The sequence below is a fragment of the Sceloporus undulatus genome, chromosome 2, assembly GCF_019175285.1.
Source record: "Sceloporus undulatus isolate JIND9_A2432 ecotype Alabama chromosome 2, SceUnd_v1.1, whole genome shotgun sequence".
NCBI classification, from domain to species: domain Eukaryota; kingdom Metazoa; phylum Chordata; class Lepidosauria; order Squamata; family Phrynosomatidae; genus Sceloporus; species Sceloporus undulatus.
The window spans coordinates 75,478,387-75,499,351 of record NC_056523.1 but is presented as its reverse complement, the minus strand read 5'-3'; the positions used below and the strand labels follow the sequence as shown (position 1 = coordinate 75,499,351).

The 20,965-nt window shown below is 40.3% G+C and overlaps 1 protein-coding gene across 3 annotated transcripts in view; it reads right to left on the bottom strand.

Moving 5' to 3' along the window:
- CACNA2D2 (calcium voltage-gated channel auxiliary subunit alpha2delta 2) overlaps positions 1–20,965 on the bottom strand; it is an 815,448-nt gene that overhangs the window by 55,944 nt on the left and 738,539 nt on the right. For all 3 annotated transcript variants that reach the window (XM_042451084.1, XM_042451085.1, XM_042451086.1), the window contains 6 exons: positions 15,709–15,798; positions 15,105–15,176; positions 7,987–8,061; positions 7,388–7,462; positions 3,397–3,468; positions 2,623–2,694 (listed from right to left, as the gene is read on the bottom strand). In XM_042451084.1, coding sequence (XP_042307018.1) covers positions 2,623–2,694; positions 3,397–3,468; positions 7,388–7,462; positions 7,987–8,061; positions 15,105–15,176; positions 15,709–15,798 — 456 coding nt within the window. The remainder of the gene's footprint in view (positions 1–2,622; positions 2,695–3,396; positions 3,469–7,387; positions 7,463–7,986; positions 8,062–15,104; positions 15,177–15,708; positions 15,799–20,965) is intronic.

Below are 20,965 nucleotides of genomic sequence, written 5' to 3'. Positions count from 1 at the left end.
ACTATTACTTCTCTTGATCTAGACACTATACTTTTATTGATGCAGCCTAAAATTGCATTGTTAGCTGCCGGATCACACTGTTGACTCATGTTCAACTTGTGGTCTGCTTAGACTCCTATATCCCTTTCACACGTAGTTTCATTCAGCCAGGTGTCCCCAATCCTATATCTGTGCATTTCATTTTTCTGCCCTAAGTGCAGTACCTTACATTTCTCTTTGTTGAAGTTCATTTTGTTAGCTTTGACCCAGCTTTCTAGTCTATTCAGATCATTTTGAATGTTGGTCCTGTCCTCTGGAGTATTAGCTATTCCTCCTAATTTGGTGTCATCTGCAAATTTGATAAGAATGCCCCCAATTCTGTCATCCAAGTATTGATAAAAATGTTGAATAGCACTGGGCCCAGGACAGAGCCCTGTGGGACCCCACTGGTCACTTCCCTCCAGGAGGAAAAAGAGCCATTGTTGAGCACCCTTTGGGTTCGGCCGGTCAACCAATTACAAATCCATGTAACAGTTACTTTGTCTAGCCTACATTTTACAAGCTTATTTGCAAGAATGTCATGGGAAATCTTGTCAAATGCATTACTGAAATCAAGATATACTATATCCACAGCATTCCCTTCATCTACCAAGCTAGTAATTTTATCAAAGAAGAAGATCAGATTTGTCTGGCATGACTTGTTTCTCTGAAACACATGTTGAGTTTTTGTGATTATGGAATTGCCATCTAGATGTTCACAGACTCTTTGTTTAATGATCTGCTCCAGAATCTTTCCTGGTATTGATGTCAGACTAACTGGACGATAATTGTTGGGATCCTCTTTTCCCCTCTTTTTGAAGATGGGAACAACATTTGCCCTCCTCCAGTCCGCTGGGGCATCTCCTGTTTTCCAGGAGTTTTCAAAGATTATTGCCAATGGCTCCGATATTACATTTGCCAGTTCTTTTAAAACTCTTGGATGTAGTTCATCTGGTCCTGGAGACTTATATTCATTTAGATTAACAAGGTATTCCTCTACTATCTCTTTACTTATTCTGTGCTCAAATTCCCCTATTCTGTCCTCTGCTCCATTATCCTCAGGTTGAGCACCCTTTTCCTTTTCTGAGAGACTGAGGCAAAGAAGGTGTTGAGTAATTCTGCCTTTTCTCTGTCTTCTGTTAGCATTTTGCCATCTTCTCCATGCAGTGGCCCTACCATTTCCTTTTTCTTACTTTTGCTGCGGGCATATCCATAAAAGCCCTTTTTGTTGTTCTTAACCACTCTTGCAAGCCTAAGTTCATTCTGTGCTTTAGCTTTTCTGACTTTACCCCTATACATGCTAGCTATTTCTTTGAATTCCTCTTTGGTGATTTCCCCATTTTCCCATTTCTTATACATGTTCCATTTAAAAGTTAGCTCAGTTGCAAGTTCCTTAGTCATCTATCCTAGTTTCTTGAGACACCTCCCATTTTTCTTCCTCATTGGAACTGCTTGAAATTGTGCCTTCAGTATTTCCCTTTTGAGAAACTCCCATCCATCCTGAACTCTCTTCTCTTTTAGTATTCCTGACAATGGGATCACCCTGAGTATTTCTCTAAGTTTACTGAAATCCGCTCTCCTAAAGTCTAGAATGCATGTCTGACCATGCCTGGCTTCTCCTTTCCATTGTATAACAAACTCCAGGAGAACATGGTCACTTCCACCTAAGGATCCCACCACTTGCACCCCATTAACCAAGTCATCCTTGTTGGTTAAGATCAGATCTAAAATAGCTGACCCTGGTTTGAGTGTTGGACTATGATTCTGGAGATCAGGGTTTGATTCCCAGCCTGGCCACGAAATCCACTGGATGACCTTGGGCAAATTATATATTCTTCGCCCCAGGGGCAACTTGAAGGCACACAACAACAACAACTGTAATCTGGCTGCTGTATTCCGCATTAACAGAAAAACTAAGAAGATTTCAAAGGCATCCCCAAAAACCATGTCTGAGGAATTGTAGTACTCTACGCAAGTAAATGAATTTACCAGCTAATAAATAACAGTGGCTAGCCAATCATTTCAGAAAGGGGAAAAACAGTAATACCTTCCTACACTTTGTAGAAGAAATTGTGTGCCACAAACCTTGCTCTTCTAGCAACAATGCTGGATCTAAAAGCACTCCTAAGCCATGCATCTCACATTTGAGAGGGGGTTGATGTATCAAAAACAAATTAAACCCCGACTTCCTGTCACAACCACCTATAAACAGAACTTATCTTGCTTGAATGCCAGTTTATTGGCCCTCATCCAATCCATTACTGATTCCATGCATCAGTTCAGCATTTCCAAAGGAGAAATATTAAAACCTTAGGAGACAAGATGGAACTCTGCAGAAATTCTTGTAACAAATTTCTATATCCTGAACATACCGGAAGCATCCTCTTGAATGCTGGTAGTTTAGAACTCTTGTGTGAAATTCTCAGTTCATCCAATATAATACACATTTTTAGGTTAGTCTCCTTTCTGATAATCTAGTAACTATAAACATACCTCTTACTAGCTATAATTCAGACTTTACTCTGGCAACTTATTTTCCCTAGAGATAACTTTCCTCTAATTTCCTTTTAACCTTTCTCAAGTCACAAAAGAAAGTTTTTTTACCTCATCTTGAGATTTGATCAGAGTCCAGAAGTTTCGAGTCCCTTTCTCTCCATCTATCATTCTTCTTCGGATCTGGGAAGAAAGGAAAAATGACATTATTGCTAAAACTAGCAGAAGTGAACTGGGAACACTTCTCTGCATCCCTTCTTCACTTTAGCTGTCAAGACAATCTGTTTAATACTAGGGGATAGGCCATAAAAATGGAAACTCTGTCATGTTTTCTACGTGGACGTTAAGGCCTAACTACACTGAGGGGATTAGGAGTTATATCCTTGGATACTCTAGACCCAATCCAACCCTTTCTTATCCTGTTTCTTAAGATACTTACACAAGCAAATACCACCTCTACACTATCTACACTATCATGTGAAATTTATGGAAATGTGAGAAGACCTGTTTGATGGTGGGTGACTATGGCACATGGAAAAAACAGACATGTAAGCAACAGGATACACTATAGAGTACATGCAATTTATGACATTAAAATGCAATTAATCTTGTATGTATATGCCTGCACAGCTATTTTTGTAATGGCAACACCAAGTTTACCAAAGATAACCAAGAGGTGTCCATATGCAGTGAACCATGGTGGACTGCTTGTTGCAATTAGCAAAATGTCATTATAGTGCCATTAGCTTTTATGTTTGTTGTATGGTTTTGCCTTTAATTACATGCTATGAATTAAGGATGATTAGGGTAACAAATATTTAATGACAACAATAAACAAATAACTGAATAAATGAAAATAAAAGTAGGATGGATTCATTTCCTTACATCCTCTTTGTTATCATCTTCTAGTTCAGCATCAAGGAAGTCCAGAGTGACTGGTTCTTGGAAATTGATGATCTAAAAGGAAAAAGAAATGGTGAACTGGGAAGGGATCTCATTGTTCAACACACTGTAAGCAAGTCAGAATTATCTTAACTCTAGACTAGAGATGAAAAGAATGTTTACAATTGATCAAAATATAATGGTAAAATGTGTTTCCTGAGTAATGGGAAATGCTGATAAAGAGAATCCTGGACTGACCAGAATCATCTCCATTTGGGACCTTTTTGGTGCAGAAAATGGCATTGTCTGCTCAGGAAACAGCATTTTCTGCAAAGTAAGTTCCAAAAATGCTATTTTATGCATAGAAAGCACAGTGTTTTCCTGAACACCCACATGGGGATTTTGTGCATCACGTATTATGATGTTCAGCAGTCTGAAATAGGGATGTAATTCCTTAGTGAATTTCTTCTTGAAGTAATTACACAAGGAAATTACTTCCACAAGTAATCTCAGCAATTTTCTTCCTGCTGCAATTTTCAAAGACTATTTGAAATTTGAAGCTGATTTTGTGAAAAAAATCCACGTGGTAGTTTTGTGCAGAAATCAATATTCTCTGCACATGACACAGCCTTTTCTGCATGTAAAATAATATTTCTAAGCAGAAATATTAATTCATGTGCAGAAAGGCTGTTTTCTGCTTAGAAAACCCTGGTATTGGGGATTTATTCTGCGTAAAATTATCACATAGTTGATTAGCATATAAAACAACATTTTCTGCACAAAAAACAGCATTTTCTGTGTAGGAATTAATACAGTATTTCTATATAAAAATATTATTTCTGATGCAGAAAAAGCTGTCAGAAAATTCTGATTTCTGCACAAAACAACCATGTGTTTTTTTCACACAGTAAGTCATAACTGCGAAGATTTTTGTTACTCCAGGATTCTTCCCATCACACTTTCTCAACACTCAAAAAACATGTTTTTAAAACCATTTTTTGAAATATTTTCAAATATTATTTCCATCCCTAGTCTGAAATGTTGGAAGTTATCTTAACCCCTGCCTCCACAACCCATACTCTTCATGGAACATTATTTTCCCTGCAACAGTTGAGAAATTCTCTTGAGGGAAAATGAAAACACACAAACATCCTACAATCTTGCTCCAGGAGATCCCTTGGCAAATTTCTAACACTGCTCTAGCTCATTCTCCCACCTGACAGTCTCAGAGTCAGGCAGGAATATGTCTTCTTTTTTTTTGCCAAGTGGTCCTGGAAACACGGGGAAATTGAAAAAAACAATTACATCTCACTTGTTAAATGTTACATGGTAGGGAGTGAGAAGCAGACATACTTTCCCTTCTCTTCTCTATTTTGGAGGCTTCTATGTACATCTGAATCAGACTGGAACTCAAGGCAGCAGCCTTCAATCCATTACAAGCTTCTGCTCTTACTAGAGGCAGAGCTTAGCTACAATGGGGGTGGAAAAGAGTGCACTGCCCCGAATTAGAATTCTGCACCCTATGAAACTGTTAAAATTTCTGACATCCCAGTAACTAAAAATATCAACTGAGCATTTAGAAACAGAGCCTAGGCATCCAAAGAAAAGGGGGTAGGCAAAGGTACCAAGGGAATGTAAAAACAGCAAATATTAAAGAGTTCTACAAGTGAGTGATTCTCAATATTTCACTCATTGTGATGCTAGGAAGGAAAATTTCATTGAGGGGAAACAATTTCTATTTGAGAAGGAAATGCTTTCATTCTCCCACCTCAGCTATACTTCTGACTGTGGGGAGAGGATGGAGAGAATTCCTCTTCATTCTTTAATTTGAATTAAGGAAATAAAAACATAGAGCTTCAGACTGTCATGAAAACATATAAAGCTAAGGGAAGTTTAGTTGAAGTCTTCATCTTGTTCATCATTCACTGGATTTTTCTAATCAGTGCTGTCAGGATGGGACTTGGGGCAAAATCTAACAGGTCAAGATGTCAAAGAACATTTTGTTCATGACAGAACCTGTCCTGGAAATGCCGGAACACGTTTTTGCATGTCAAATACTCTGCAGATACAAATAAGATAATAACCCTTTACTGATTTTTCTGTAGGGGAAATATCCACAGTAGAAAATAGATCAATTCTGTTAGGTCTGGATAGAATTTGATCATCCTGCTTTGTAGAATACTACCAATCACTTCTGAATCATGGTTTCATTCTTTTATTATAATGCTCCAAGGGACAAGAAACTGGTAATCAATTCTATCCCTGCTCTCCTCCTCAGTGTTCGATCAACACATCTATCACACACTGCCAAAGGCAGGAGTTGGTTGATGCTTTTCAGAAACAAAACAAGACTATTCGCAGAGAAAACCTCGAGTGTCCAGAAACACATAATGTATGTGACAAGAGAGCTCTTTATCAAGGGTTGTCTATGTTAGAAAATAGTAGTGCCTTGCCTTGAAGGGAGGGTCTTTCTGAGAGGTTGGGCAAATTCATGCAAAACACACAGAGAAAAAGGAAGCTCTAGGTGGTGCCAGTGGTGTTACACTAATGAGCCATTTGTTATTGATCAGAGTGGAACTGAGGTGACTTAGCAAATAGCTGTGACTTCCATCTATCTCTGACACATCACTTGTCTATTAATAATGCTGATCTACTGAGTTGGACATTTCTGCCAATGAAACATATCTCACTCTGATTGTTGCTATTTCTCAGTGCCTTAATTCTTGGCTGGCCTTCTAATGAACAATTTATCTGACCTGTATTCAAGCTGGAAGCCTTTTTGACTTGTCCCACCCTGATGGACACAGAGCATCTCCTGAAATAAATTAGCTGGGGTTTCCTCATTCACATTTTTCCTTTTTCTTACTATCCCAAGGAGCTAATCTTTCATACAAGGGGTTCAGCTCATTTTTGTCTATACCTGCTAGAAATGGAAGGAAAGTTCATAGATCATATTCCCCAAAATGGCCAATTAGGGCTTTTCAGCTGACAAGAACACCATTTCCTGCTCTGCATTAAGTGCAGCAAACCGGCCTTAACTCTAAAGTGGTGAATAATTAGCTGAAAACTAGATTCATTCAGTTCCTGAATGTATAGAATTGATCCTGCTCAGTCTCTTTCAGTCATTGCTTATCAGTTAGATTAGAACAATCATACGGTGTAAATATAAATACAGAGAATGAACAATAGAGGTCACAGTTGTCAGATCAGATGATTATACCAATCTAGATGTACAGGTAGTCTTAATCGACAGATGCCATAAAGTTTGAATTAAGAGCCCTGTGGCCCAAACCTTGTTCCTTTGTTTCCTGTGCCACTGGGGTTCTATAGTTCAGGGGGCCATTCCAGTGCCATTGGAAACAGCTTCCAGATAAGCTGTTTTTCCTCAGGCTGAGTTACACTATCCGATCCCAACTATATGCAGAATAAATGACAAGAAACATTCACCCTCTAGAGCAGTTGTGGGAAGCATGCAGCCCTCTAGATGTTGTTAGACTATAGCTCCCAGCATTCCTCATATTTGGCTATGCTAGCTTAGGTGGATGGGAGTTGCAGCCCAGCAACATCATCATGATTCCCATTGTGGTTCTAGCACCAGAGTAACTGGCATACAAAGTCTGAACATCACAATATGCAATTAATGATGAGCTCTTATATCAGTATGAGCACTTGGCATATTCTGGTTGGCACATTCAGTAAACTAATTCCTACTCTACTTGTCACTCCTAATTACAATAGACCCATTGAATCAGTGGGCATTTACCTGTATGTTGACTCAGTTGACTGAATGGGTCTACTAAAGTTAGTCTCCCCCGCCACTCAAAAGCAAGAGAATATTAACCCTGCAGTACCCCAAAAAGGACATCCACATGCATAAGGATGTGTATGTCCATACCAGAATTCCGGCCTCTGTGAGATCAATGGGATGAAAATGTGCATAATCTTTCATCAGTGATGGTGTGTGAGAAAAGGGGGAAAAAAACAGTGTTCTTACCAGAGGTCGTAGATTTGGGTGTAGCAATACGTATCCATTCAAATCAATAGCGAACATATAGCCATTAGCCCCTAGCTGGATTAGAAGACAAAAAGACAAGTTCTTTCTGAAGAGGAACAAAATATAGTTCAAAAGTAAAGAGTTGAATTGCATTAGAGCAACTCCCAAACCACTGCTGCAGATTTTGTTCACAGACTTCTGGACTATGTATTCCTCCAGTGCAGAACCCATGGACAGAGGAAGGCTACAATCCTATAGCCATTTACTTGAGAGTAAGCATTACTAAATTCAGTGGGACTTACTTCTCAGTGGAAATGTATAGGATTGCACTGTAAATCTCTATAAGGTGTTCTAAACCAAAGTAAAGCATTCCCAATTCAATTCATGCTAGAAAGTTGATGACTTTCAACAGAAGAGAATGATCTTGAGGTAAAGTTAAAAGAAGTAACTTGGAGAATTCTGTGCAAAAGTAAACTTCAAGCTAATTCTCAAAGATGTCCCCCCTTCCTTCCTTCCTTGTCTGCTTGCTTTACTCTCTTGTAGCTGAGTCTTCAGGGAGGCTGAAGGGTGTAAGGGAAAGACATCTAATCTCTACGCACATTGTATCGTGGTGTCAGCTTTTTGATGTCATTCAGAGCCACATCGATTCCCACAACACCCAGGATGAGCTGGTTCTGAAAACACACAAACAACAAAGAAAGTTGTTTTTAATTTGAAATCATACTATGTTGACATATGTAGCCTCTGCTTTACTCTTTTATCTTTCTCCTGAAGAGGAAGACAGAAAGTATCATGGCCTAGTTATTTGCAAAAGTCTAACACTTATGGAAGAAAAATAAGTTGGGTAGACTTTTTCTTCCCATATTAACCACCTTAGCCTGCCACTCTATTAACTTCTCTATATTCAAGTACATTCTCTTGTTCTCTCATTTACACACAAGAAGATACAACACCTTTCTGTATCTCTGTTTTCATATATGTTTATTCTTTAAATTGTTTAAAACCTTGTGGTATAAAGTGTCTGGTAACAGGAACTTATTACTCTCTTTCATGTAAGAGAATGTACAAAAACTTGTACATGTTGGTTTTCTGACTGTTCCCATTCATCTTGGAATTGCAAATGGAGTACAATGATGATATGGTGAAACTATTTGCTTGAGCATTTCCAGGCCTACATCAACATATGTGGTGTACTAATATCACCCAGTAAGCAAATTAATGTGTCACTTGGTGTTTATTAGTATCAAGTGAAAAGGATGTCAGTAATATCCTAGAACTCTCAAGAGATCTGTCAAATACTGCAAGAGGAAAGGAAATCTGTACTGCAGATTCTCAAAGGACACAGGAATTTTCCAACAATCCCCTAAGGAAGTAATCAAAGAGTGGAATATTGGTGCCAATAGCCTGAAAATGGCATGTGTGGCTTACTTTGGGCCAGAACTTCAGCACAGTTAAGTCCATCACCCATCACTTGTTTTCTGCTTTGGCCCTTTGTAGCAGCACTACAGGATATGCCCTTTTCTGCCCATTCCTCACTACTGAACTCAGCTGCTGCTCTATACAGTGTGATTAAGATCTCTTGTAAAATGAGAACAGTGGGGGATTCAGTCCAGCTATACTGGCAATGAAGCGAAAACCCTCGTAGAAAGGTTGATTTCAGAATTGTATACTACTGATTGTTACCTTTCACTTGCAACTATGAATTTTCATTATTTAAAATTCTCTGAGATTAGATCCAATCTTAACCTGAAATCTGCATTGTGTTGCATGATGTCTACTGCTTTTCCCCACAGGATGAAGATGCTTCACCCATGAACAGAAGAAGACTGAGTCTGCTTTGGTATGTGTCATTGCTGTTCTGTTTTCTGTAGCTTGTGGAACTTTAACATGGCACCCTTTATGTGCCCATGCTATCTGTTTCATTGTGAAGTCACCATATCCCATCCACACCAGTGGTCACTGAAACCATTGCCCAAATCTTTGGGAATAAAGAGTTATGGAATAGTTTTTGTGGGTTTTTCAGGCTCCGTGGCCATGTTTTAGAGGAGTTTATTCCTAACGTTTCACCAGCATTTGTGGCTGGCATCTTCAGAAAATGCTGATCTGGAAGAGAGTTGGATACACACACACACACACACACACACACACTGTGTGGCCCTGGGTAGGGAGGAGCGATCTCCCTGTTAATCTGTGTATTGCTCTGTTGTTGATGGCAAGGCCTCAGGGTGGGAGGATATGAAAAGAGGATTAGTGTCTGCTTAATTAGTGATCATTGTGTACTGGGTAAGCCCTTGAACCTGGGTGGTTTCTCATCTGCATTTGCTTAGTCCAGATTTTGCTATTTTTCAGGACTGGTAGCAAACTTTTACTATTACAGAATATTCAGACCTTTGAATACACTGATTGAATGTTATCCAAAAGGCTTTGGACCAGAAGTGTTATGCATTTTGGATTTTTTAAAAAGGTTTTGCAGTATTTACACACACACACACACACACACACACACACACACACACACAAAAATAGCTTGTCGATGGGACCCAAGTCTAAACATGCAATTCATTTATGCATACAGTGAACCATCAGAAAGCAAAGGTGTCACTATCTCAGCCACCTATGTGGACAATTTTGGACTTTGCTGTATTTTGGATTTCAGAATTCCAGATAAGGGAAACTCAACCTGTATACTCTATACATCTTAGGTCCAGGCTATCTAGCAGACTGTGGTCCAAAGCACAGTGCAGAAATAATCCAGTCTGAGACTGCTTTAACTGCCCTGGCTCAGTACTAGGGAATCCTGGGCACTGTAGTTTATTGTGACACCAGAGCTCTCTGACAGAGAAGGTTAAATGTCTCACAAAACTACAATTCCCAGAATTCCCTAGCATTGAGCCAGAGCAGTTAAAGCGGTCTCAAAGTGGATTATTTTTGCTGTGTGTTTTGGACCTGTACTTCTCTGATTGGATTAAACACACTCCTTAGGGCAGTGATGGCAAACCTTTTAGAAACTGTGTGCCAAAATGCAAAGATGTTCCCACACTGGGTGTCACCCAGTGTCAGGTATGTATGTGGAATATCTAGGGGATGGGACGTCCAGGGACAGAACTTCTGCCTTCTGCGAAGAGGGACTTCTCTGGAGACAGCAGAAGGCCCGGGTGGGCAGAGGGAAGAGGAGGAACAGGTGTGCATCTGCTTCTTCTCTTTCCCTGCCCTCCCAGGCCTTCAACTGCCTCTCTGGAGACAGTTGAAGGCCCAGGATGGCCTGGAAGAGTACAAATAGATGTGCACCTGTTCCTTCTCCCCACACACCATCGCAGGCCTTCAGCTGCCTCTCCGGAGACAGCTGAGGGCCCTGCACAGCTGGGAACAGTGTGCGCCTGTTCCTCCTTTTTCCCACCTTCCGCGTGTGCACAAAAATGGCTTCTCCTGCCATCTCTGGCATGCGTGCCATAGGTTTGCCAACAGGCAAATATGTTTTTATTTAGATTGACTTTTAGAATTAACAGGCTTTAATAAAAAGCCTGTAAGTGCTGAATTGTTTTAAAACTGTATTGTTTAACATTTAAAAAATCTTTTTAGAGTGTATATTTTAAATATGCTTGATAATTTAATTCAGTTTTAATGCTGACTTTCTGTATGTTTTTAATTGTTATTTTTCATGTGTATGCTGTCTTGATTCCCAGTTCTGGGGAAAAGGCATGATGAAATAAAGTTAATAATAATGACATGAATCCAATCATAGAGTATGAGAGTAGACCCATTGAATCAACTGAGAGTAGACCCATTGAAACTACACCTATGCAAAGTCCATTGATCTAAAGAGTCTACTCTAACTGGGTTAACCAATAGAATTCAGGCTACTATTACTACTAATACTTCTGACCCACATCTTTCCAGCAAAATAGATTTATCATCATTAAAAAGGAAGAATGGAGGAAAGAGGGCTGCTTTATTGTAACTCACACATTGGTCCTATATTGGCAGCACACAGCAATGGCTGTCCAGGGTTCAGGCAGGATTCATTCCTGCCTGGAGAATTCATTCCTACCTGGAGATCACTAATCACTTACCATCCAAGTACTGACAGACCCAAGCCTGCTTAGCTTTTGCATTCAGAGTAGAAGGGCCTTGTGAAATGGCCATGATGAATGGTGCATCATGTATATTAAGAGTTCCATGTGGAAGTAATGTGAGCCTTCCATGTACTAAGCACTGTCTGGAGAACCAGGGGAAGACTTCTGTAAACTTAGGCATCCTCCTGATTATGGGGATTGTGATGGAAGAAACTACCAGACACATACAACCAAGTCCAGCAATGTCATAGAGTTGCCAGGTTGGATACAGGAATGAGTCCTGTTAACTTTAATCCCAGAAACAGGAGGAGGTACCATAATATTCTTCCATGATGGACAGAGGTACCTGCCTTCCTTTACCTTTCAGACTAGAACTTTCATCTGTAGCCATTCTCCCCTTACACAGCTCTTGCCTCCCCAGTGGAGAGTGGGAAGAGAGGGGGCAGAGAAACACCAAACATCATCAGTGCCTCTGCATCTGCTCCCCCACTCTCCACAGGAGAGGACAGACCCATGTTGGGAAAGAATGGCTGTAGCTGAAAGTGTGAATTTGAAAGGTAAGAAGTACCTTGCCACAGTACTCATCTTGCTTCCCAATCTATTTGGGGTTAAAGTCACAAGAGCCTCATCTTGCATCTAACCTGGCAACCCTACAATATCAAAATCTTCAGTGTTGTGTGCACTAGACTTTGGGCCCGTACATACTATGCAGTTATATCATGATGACTCCACTTTAACTGCCATGACTCCATTCTATAGGATTTTGGGGTTTACAGTTTGATCAGAGGCACAAGAGGCACTCTCTGGCTGAGAATTCTAAATGTCCCTTTCTACTGCAAATCCCAGGACTCCATAGGACATAGACCCAGCAGTTAAAGTGGAATCATGGTGCCTCAATTGTATATGGTGAAAAGGCCCTTTGCCTCAATGAGAACAGCAAAGAGAGATAGCTTCTGCAATCAGAAACCACACTGGAAAGACAGATAACTTTTCAAGCTGAAAACTAATTCCCTGTCCTGCACAGTGTAACCAGTAGGTAGTCCGGCAACTATCTTATTTGCATTAACAAGGGAATTTATCTCTCACTTTATTAGTACAAAATATTAAGTGCAGTACTTCAAGTATATCAGAGATACTGGATCTTGCTTGGGACTAAAGGCTCCAAGAGGGCAACGGATGTCTGGTAATGTCTTCTGGTATGTATCTAAAGCCAGCTGATCTCAGGTTCCATGGAGTATAGAGAGAAAAAGGTATTTTCCAATGTTGCTTGAACTCATTAAAGTCAGTCCCCTCTCAAGGAACCCAACCCTAACTGCATGCCTCGTTAAGGTAAGTAAGATAAGTATATCCTTCTTTTGCCTGCACCTGCAAAAACAAACAAGCATCATATCAAATGTTACAATGCACAGCGTGAGATAATTGCTGCAATGGAGCTGCTATGCTGCTTTATGAGGCAATAACCAGTGTCCCTGGAGAATAAATGGCTTGGTCTTTGGCCTTGTCACTTACCTAGCTCAGAAACAGATCATTGCCTGCTTAAAAACAAGCTGACATAGAATGCCATGGCAGGTCTATTACTGCTAATAAATCTAAACAAACAGGAGCATAAGGCAGATGAGACAAACTGTGGACACACGCTGTGATTCTACTCACTGGGGAGATAGGAAGCATTTGTGATCTATTTATTGGAGCTTGTTTGCTTTTGGTAGTCAGCTGCCATTATAATGTGTGGAAAATTCTCTTGAAATACTTAAGATATAGCTATCACTCTTGCTGTTGTTGATATTATATTACCACCTGCTCCTCTAGAAAGCTGATGGGGCTCATATAAGGCTCTTAGTATTTTCCCATCCAGATGTCCTGGAACATTTTGACCATGTAGCTGTTTAGCAAGCCCAAAGCATTCACTCCAAGCCCTAGTCTTGGGAATGTTGACTTTGCCTCTATTTTGCCTCTACATTACCAGGCAGTTAATCTATGTCAGAGTCTGTTTCTGTTACAGCAATAAGTATTCTCTATAACATCTACAGCTGGCCTTTCTTATACACAGATTTTTTAATACATGGATTCAAGTATCCATGGTTTGAAAATGTTCCAACAAAGTATACATTTCAAATATCAAACTTGATTTTCCATTTTTATAAGGGACACCATTTTGCTATGTCATTATATTTAATGGGATTGGAGCACCCACAGATTTTGTTATCCATGGGGGATCATGGAACGAAAGCCCAGCGTATAACAAGGATCCACTGTATTATAAATGGCACAGTTCCCCTACTACTTGCCCCAATGAAAATGTGACTAGAACTATATCCACACTGCAGAAATAAAGCAGTCTGCTACCTCTTTAGTTGCCATGATGGGTACTACAGAATCCCGAGATTTGTAGTTTGGTAAGGAAACAGAGCTCTCTGACAGATTGGGCTGAATACCTCACCAAAAAACAAATCCCAGTATTTCACAGGATGGAGTCATAACAGTTAAAGTAGTGGCAAAAGGCTTTACTTCTGCATTGAAGATACATCCTAGGTTCCTGTGTATGAAGGTAGAATATATGCTTTGCTGTCACCCTTGACTTCAGCTACCTTCAAAATCCACAAAATAAATGCTGCCTCATTTAGGCATACAGCCCTTGGGCTTAGTTTGATGAAGAGGAGTCAGAGCAAAAACACTGCATAAAGGATAAGATGGTGGTTGCAAGGTGATGAGCTGAATGGCTCCAGGAAAAAAAAAATCCTGCCAACCTACATGTCTATTGATTTTTCTTGGCATAAAACTGGATTGGATCCTATTTAGGGTTGATTCAGCAATAATTTCAAGATGACCTCATAGCATTTGAAAGCCCCCCCCCCCAATAACAGGTATTAGGATGGCAACTGCATGGAAGGCAGAATAAAACAAACCTTTATGAAGTCTTGTAGGTGGGTTACAGACTGCCTGTTTGGGGCGGGCTGCACCCGCCCCTTTCCCCGGTGTATCGGGGCCTCAGCGGCCAGAACGGCCCCTTCCCCGCAGCCCGGAAAGGGGTGTCCGTGGGGAGGAGGAGAAAGGGGCCGCTTGGCCCCTTTCTCCTTTGGTCCGCTGGGCGCAGCCGTGTGAAGGCTGCGCCCAGCGGACCAAACCAGGAAGGAGCTCCGAAATGGAGCTCCTTCCTGCTCCGCGCTAAGGGCGCACTAGACGCCCTGGCGCGGAGCGATGACGTCACTTCCATGCCGCCCCATATAGAGGTGGCGTGGTTGTGACATCTTCATGGCTGTGTGGAACGGCTGCCGCCATTTTGTGCGCGCTCCGCGCGTCCTAGGGTTGGGGGTGTCCATAAAGGACGCCCCTTTTTAACCCTAGCACGTGCAGAGCACATACTAAAGTGCCCGTTTTCAACGGGCCGTAGTTTCCAAACTTGGTTCTTCAGATGTTGTTGGACTTCAACTTCCAGAAGACCCAGACAGTATTTCCAAGTTTGGGCACCAATGGACCTTAGCCACCCCATCCCCAGCCCCACTCATTCATTCATGCATACACCCTCTTCACAGCAGCTTATTTAACTAACAGTTGTGGACCTCTAATCTGAATGGATTAAACAAATTTAAAATAAACTATAGGCCCAAATTCAAGTGAGAGCACCCTGTAAGATGAAAACATACCTTCTTTTCACCACTGCCATCCTCAGTGAGATTGAACACTGGTAGAGTGCCCGTCACCACCAAGCCTAGACCCTATGCAAAGCAAGAAAATATGGTAAATGGAATAACTATCTGTAGGAGAATAGTCAGAAAGGTGTAATGACATCTTTCATGGATACTGTTGTAGACTGTAATAGTCAATGTTTGTTATCTGAATGAAACTGGGGAAGAAATCAAACTAGAAATGCTGGACTAGAAATGCTGCATTGAGATTTATGACCTTACCAGAAAAGCAAAAATTTGTTTTCCAGGCCAATTATAGGATTGTACAAGGCCAATCAGAAAGGGGATCAAGAGGGCCCTTTGGGGCATTTGGTAAGGTTTTATGAACAGCACTAAAGAACTATTACTGTCCAACTATAGGACAAAAGCAGTTGGGTGAGCTTGCAATACATCTTGTGACACTGAAGAACAGCTAGACCTTCCTTTTAGAATTAGTACATGTACACATGTAACAAGACTAGATTTTTTTTAATTTTAAATCTCTCTCTCTCTCTCTGACTTTTGGTGCCTTATTTTGTTTTCATATGTTGGATCTCTGAGATAGCTTTTCTCCCCTCCTTACCAAAGCATCCTGATAGGCGTTGGTCCACTGAACCTGTTTTGCCTTGTTTCCTGCCAAGACCATTGGCCTTCCTAGAACATCCAGGTATTCCTGGAGGGAAGAGAAGGAGATGAAAAATTATATACACATATTCACTTGGTAGGAGGACATATACTATATAGTGATGCATACATATTATGGTATTACTCTTAAGGTAAGGGAGGTGAAGGTGATGATTTGATAATGCTAGATCGGCTCAAGCTTTGTTTCTCTTAAATGTTAAAAGAGGCTATAGGGATAGTGTTAAAAATTGTCAGGGGGCTCCTTCATACTAGCAAAAAATCCTGTGATGCAGCAGTCTTGATATCATGCCTTGGCACAGTTGGGCCTGCTCCCACATCCAAACATGCCTAACACATAGTGGCTCTTCCTTCTTGTGTCTTCCTGCCTGGAGTGCAATGTGGACTGGGTCTCCTCCCCTCCCCAGATATATACTGAGGAAAGAAAGGTGCCATACCCCCATTCAATAAGTTTTCAAAGCCACCACCCAGATGAGACCATGTAGCCAGATCTCAGCATTAGTCCCTGCCTGCATTGGAATTTCTCAGGAGTAAAAATAAATTGACTCCTGTCCTGGGTTCCAAAAGTCATAGCTGGCCCTGGAAATTCATGTAGAATACAGTAGGACAGGAGGTACATCATTTTGGGGAAACATGATCAGTACAAGTACAATGCATGCTAAATCTTGAGGCTTTTTGCCAATCCAGATGATCTTTGAGTGTGATAAATGTTTTTGATAAACAGAAGCAACTGCTGGGTCTGTTAAGTCTCTCCATTGCCTTTGGCAACCAGAAACCTAAGAACCAACAGTAGTCTAAGAGCCAACAGCATCCCCTGAACAAGCCTTGTCTGCTCCAGTCCCCACTGTCTAATGGTCTTTCCAAATATTCTTCACAATGTAGGTCAAAATTCATAATTTTTGCTTGTAAGCAAAAAGTATTAAAAAATTTCCTTGTTTCATATTACAGTGCCACTCAATGTTTGATGTGGGAAAGCAAGGGAGTCATGCCATTCTAAATCCTGAGTGGCTCTTTCACAAAGCTCATTCACTTCCTTGTTCTCATCCCCTCACCATGCACACATTGAGGACCTCATATAATTCAAGCCTAGGTTCTCTGTAGGTGTGAAATCCTTTCTACTATGCATCCATTCATGCAGGGTTAAAGTCATGATGTCACTTTCTGGTAATGCCTCATCTTTCATCTCTTAAACTTCCGCTTCCACAGTGCAAACAACAATCCACATTCATGGTTTATTATTTCAGCAATCTACAGTCATCTGCCCCCCTTTAAAAGGTGACTTACTTTCAGTGACTGTCTTTTTTTTTTTTTTAGGGTGTATGTTTTGGCATCTTGCTTCCTTTGTTCCCCTCCCATACTGGTGATGTTCTGCCTCATTAGCAAAGTCCAGCTTCCGTACCATTCCAATGGCCACAAATGTTGGTCATGAAAGTCCACATTTTTTGGTGATGTGTGCCAGGGGAGCCAACATATGGAACAACAGCTTCCCACCATAACCCCCTTGCTTATTCTTGGAAGGGGGCATCTTCTGAGTGCAGGAGACAGTAGGTTTGATTCAAGTGAATAGGGTTTACTTCCAAGTAGTACTGTAATGGATTTTCCTTCCATAAAAGAAGAAACCTTTACTTATATGTTTCAAAGCAGGAATTCTTTTTTCAATCCTCTCCTATGTGGCAGAAAGTCCCTTCCCATCTCCCAAATTCACCAAGACATGGGAATCGTATTCCAATTTTACCTGGGAGTAAGTCCTGTTAAAATCAGTGGGATTTACCTCCAAGTCAACCCATGTTGGCCTTCAATCAATCAATAATTTATTATGGCCATTGACCAGCTTATAAATCAGTTTTACCATAAGATAGATAAAATGTATGAGATACAGTAAAGGGCCCATGTTGGCATTTCCTTCCAGGAGTATGGAAAAATAAAAGCTAGTGAGGGCTTACTTCCATATAGACTTGGACTGTACTTCTTAAAGAGCTTCAGAAGCCTAGGGCTCACTGAAAAATAAAGAGTTCTCCACTTCTTTTCTCTCCTCCCCACTGTCCTCTCCTGTAGTGTAGCTTGCCTTGCTAAGCCACAAACCACTTCAATTTCAAGAGAATCAATGCAAAGAGTGTGTGGGAATTTTTCTGAGAAGTAAGGTGAATAGTTACATTGTTTTATCACACAGCACTTGAAAGTTTCTGAAGCATTCACAACTACAGAACATACACAGCCCTGTTTGGATTTTCCCATTGCCTAACCATTTGTGGAAAAATCATTTGTGAAGAAGTTCCAACCCCCTGGAATTTGTTGAGTATAGCAACTTTTGCATGCTGAGACTTTCAAGGACCTTAGGTATGCATGTTTGTGGTAATTTCTTGTTTCTTTTAAATACTTTCTACTAAGTAACGTGTACACTTTCTACTTCCTTTTTATCCTCATCTCGAAGCTGTGCCTGTGTATATGAACTATGCACAAGATTTGTGAGTAATTTTTTTAATGTTATTTTAAATGAAGACTGTTTCATCTTTTACTGGGCTAATACACATGAGTGCGGGTTGGTGTGGCTGGTCTTACTGTTTTCTCATGCTTTGCTGCATAAAGCTCTGCACCAAATCTCAATTGTACCTTTTTGCTTGTTTTTTTAAAACTGAAATCTAACAGAACTAGATGGTTAGCCCATTCCTTAGTCTGAATTATGAATAAGAGAACTCTTAGGACAAAATGGTGCCGGGTAGAAAGCCCAGAGTTTGGAAATAACACATTGCAAGTAATTCAGGTTACCTCCAACAGCCTACAAGTGCATAACAATGTTCCTTTTGCAAAACAACAACAAGAAAATATCTTAGCAATTAGGAAAATTGTTATACAGTATTTTTGCATGTGACAAGTAACGGATGTTCATTCATAATTCTTCTGAGGTTAAAAAAGGCTTTCTTGCAGGCATTTAAACACAATGCTTTTTAACTTTAGGCTATTTCCCCCCAGTTTTTTTCCTTCAAAAAAAGGAATTAAAAAACAACCCATAATGGGCATCACAAGAAGCTACTTTAAAAAATTATCCTGGTGCATTCTAAGGAGATGCTTCCCAAAATTAGGTTATTATCTTACTATTTAAATTGATCTGGGGGAAAAAACCCTAAAATTGAAAAACACCAAAAAAGTAATCCCAACCAATTATTTCTTAAAAACTTGTTAACAGCAGCAATAAGACATTGCTTTTGGGAGTGGGCTAATTCTAACTAACTAATACATTTTTTAAGGTTTCTTTTCGAGTTCTGGGAAGGCTTGTAGGTTTAGATACTGCGTTCTAATCTTGGCTCCCACCATCATCAGTCAATATTTTATGGCTTCTGAGCACAACCATTCCACTTCAGGCTTTTAAAGTGAATGTCAATACCTCTAATATGATAATATTTGAGATGGTGGTGGAGCCTCTTATGCTCAGTTTCATCTGTCAACATTAAAGTCTTTGATTTCTCCACTGATTTCTATGACCAGCTTTCAGTCTCTTTTTAAAATAGCTATGTTTCACTGCCTCCTTCTTCTCTTTTTTGTAGCTGCTTCTTTCCATTCCTCCTCCCACCTGGTTGCCTTCATTCCCCCCCCTCCAGAGGGAATCCAGACAGAGGTATTGCCATGCTTTCTTTCTAGCAATCCAAACGATACCCTCCTTGTTCCGATTTGTTCAGCCTCATTTCCCAACATCAACTGTAGGTTTTTTTCATGCTGCGATAAACTCAACAATTTAAAATAAAATGGGTTGAGGCAATGACATTTATCAATGTGTTTTCTTCCAGCCATAAAGTATTGCTTTTTATTGTGGGGGGAGGAGGAGTCTGATGTCATTTGCAGTGATAAGATGACCGTGTCTCCCTCATTTACTGGCCTCTCCTTCCTCTTTCCCTATTCTGAACTATGATTTTTGGTGGCCTAGCAGGAATTATTTACTCTGATCACAATGGAAAGGTGGAAACCTCATTCACAGCAATCCATTTACAGCTCACTGTATCTGCTATATAAAGACACAATACAGGTAAAGCAGAGGATGCAACAGAACACAGAAGAAGACAGATTTGAAAATGGTGAATCAATGATTAAATGGGGTCATTTCAGTGCTACAATACCCCCTCCCCCAATATTAAAGTTAAATTCAGCACTATATAGTAGTGGAGCTGAACAACATAATAAGTCATTGTCATGTAGGTTTTCATCCTCCCTGTCATGTCCACAATAGGTACCAAAAGTGAGAGCGACTCCAATGATTTTTACATTATGGTGCTCAGCCCTGTTCATTGCTTGTGTTTACTCCCTCTTTCTTTCTTCCAAGAACATCTTCAACTCTCCATAAACAAGAAGCAGGGATTGAGAGAGCATGGAATATCTTGTGTCAAGTCAGGAGGTGGCAATTAAGAAAAGGGTGGGTATTTTTTTTGGGTGGGTGGTGTTGTTGAGCATTGATCCAAGTTGTGCCCACTTGGATCACAACTGTGGAATTTTGTTTCCAGTGAACTGTGAAGGACATTGCAACAAAACCTCTGGTTTGGATTACCCTTCAGTCTTTCAACATTATGTGTCATTGAATGTTTCTGGAGGTCTTTTTGCCCCACCCTTAGGACTTTTCCCCCTGAAAATAAAATCTATTTTTTCTAAAAAAATTTAGACTGCATTAAAAGGAATGATGAAAGCCAGTCACTGTAACTTCAAGAAGTGTTAAAAATCAACTGAGGTCTCTAGGGATAGATAACTCTCCAAACAAAAAGGATAACTGTATCCAGCTATCATTATCAAGCAGAAGGTGGCAGGAGGGAGGGGGAGATAAATGCAAATGATAGTAAGGTACATTGGATTCCCAATTATTCTCCAAAGATAGCTGGCTATCATTATTCCAGGCTGAAATCACTGTATTACCAAACAAATATTTTATATTGCTGGGAGTAGAATTGCAGTGAGGGTCTTATCCTCTCCAACCATAGGTAATATAATTTGGTCTTAACTTATTCTCCTACTTCATATTAAATCTCCATTTTGATTGTATAAAGACTGCCATATTTCTCTGTGCTTCTGCTTTACAACAATTAAGGAACCTATCTGTCTCATTCAGTGCAATGGATATATCTCTGAGTTGCAGGTAGTCTCCCCTTCTACTATAGTTTTTTGTGGGATAGATAGATAGATAGATAGATAGATAGATAGATAGATAGATAGATAGATAG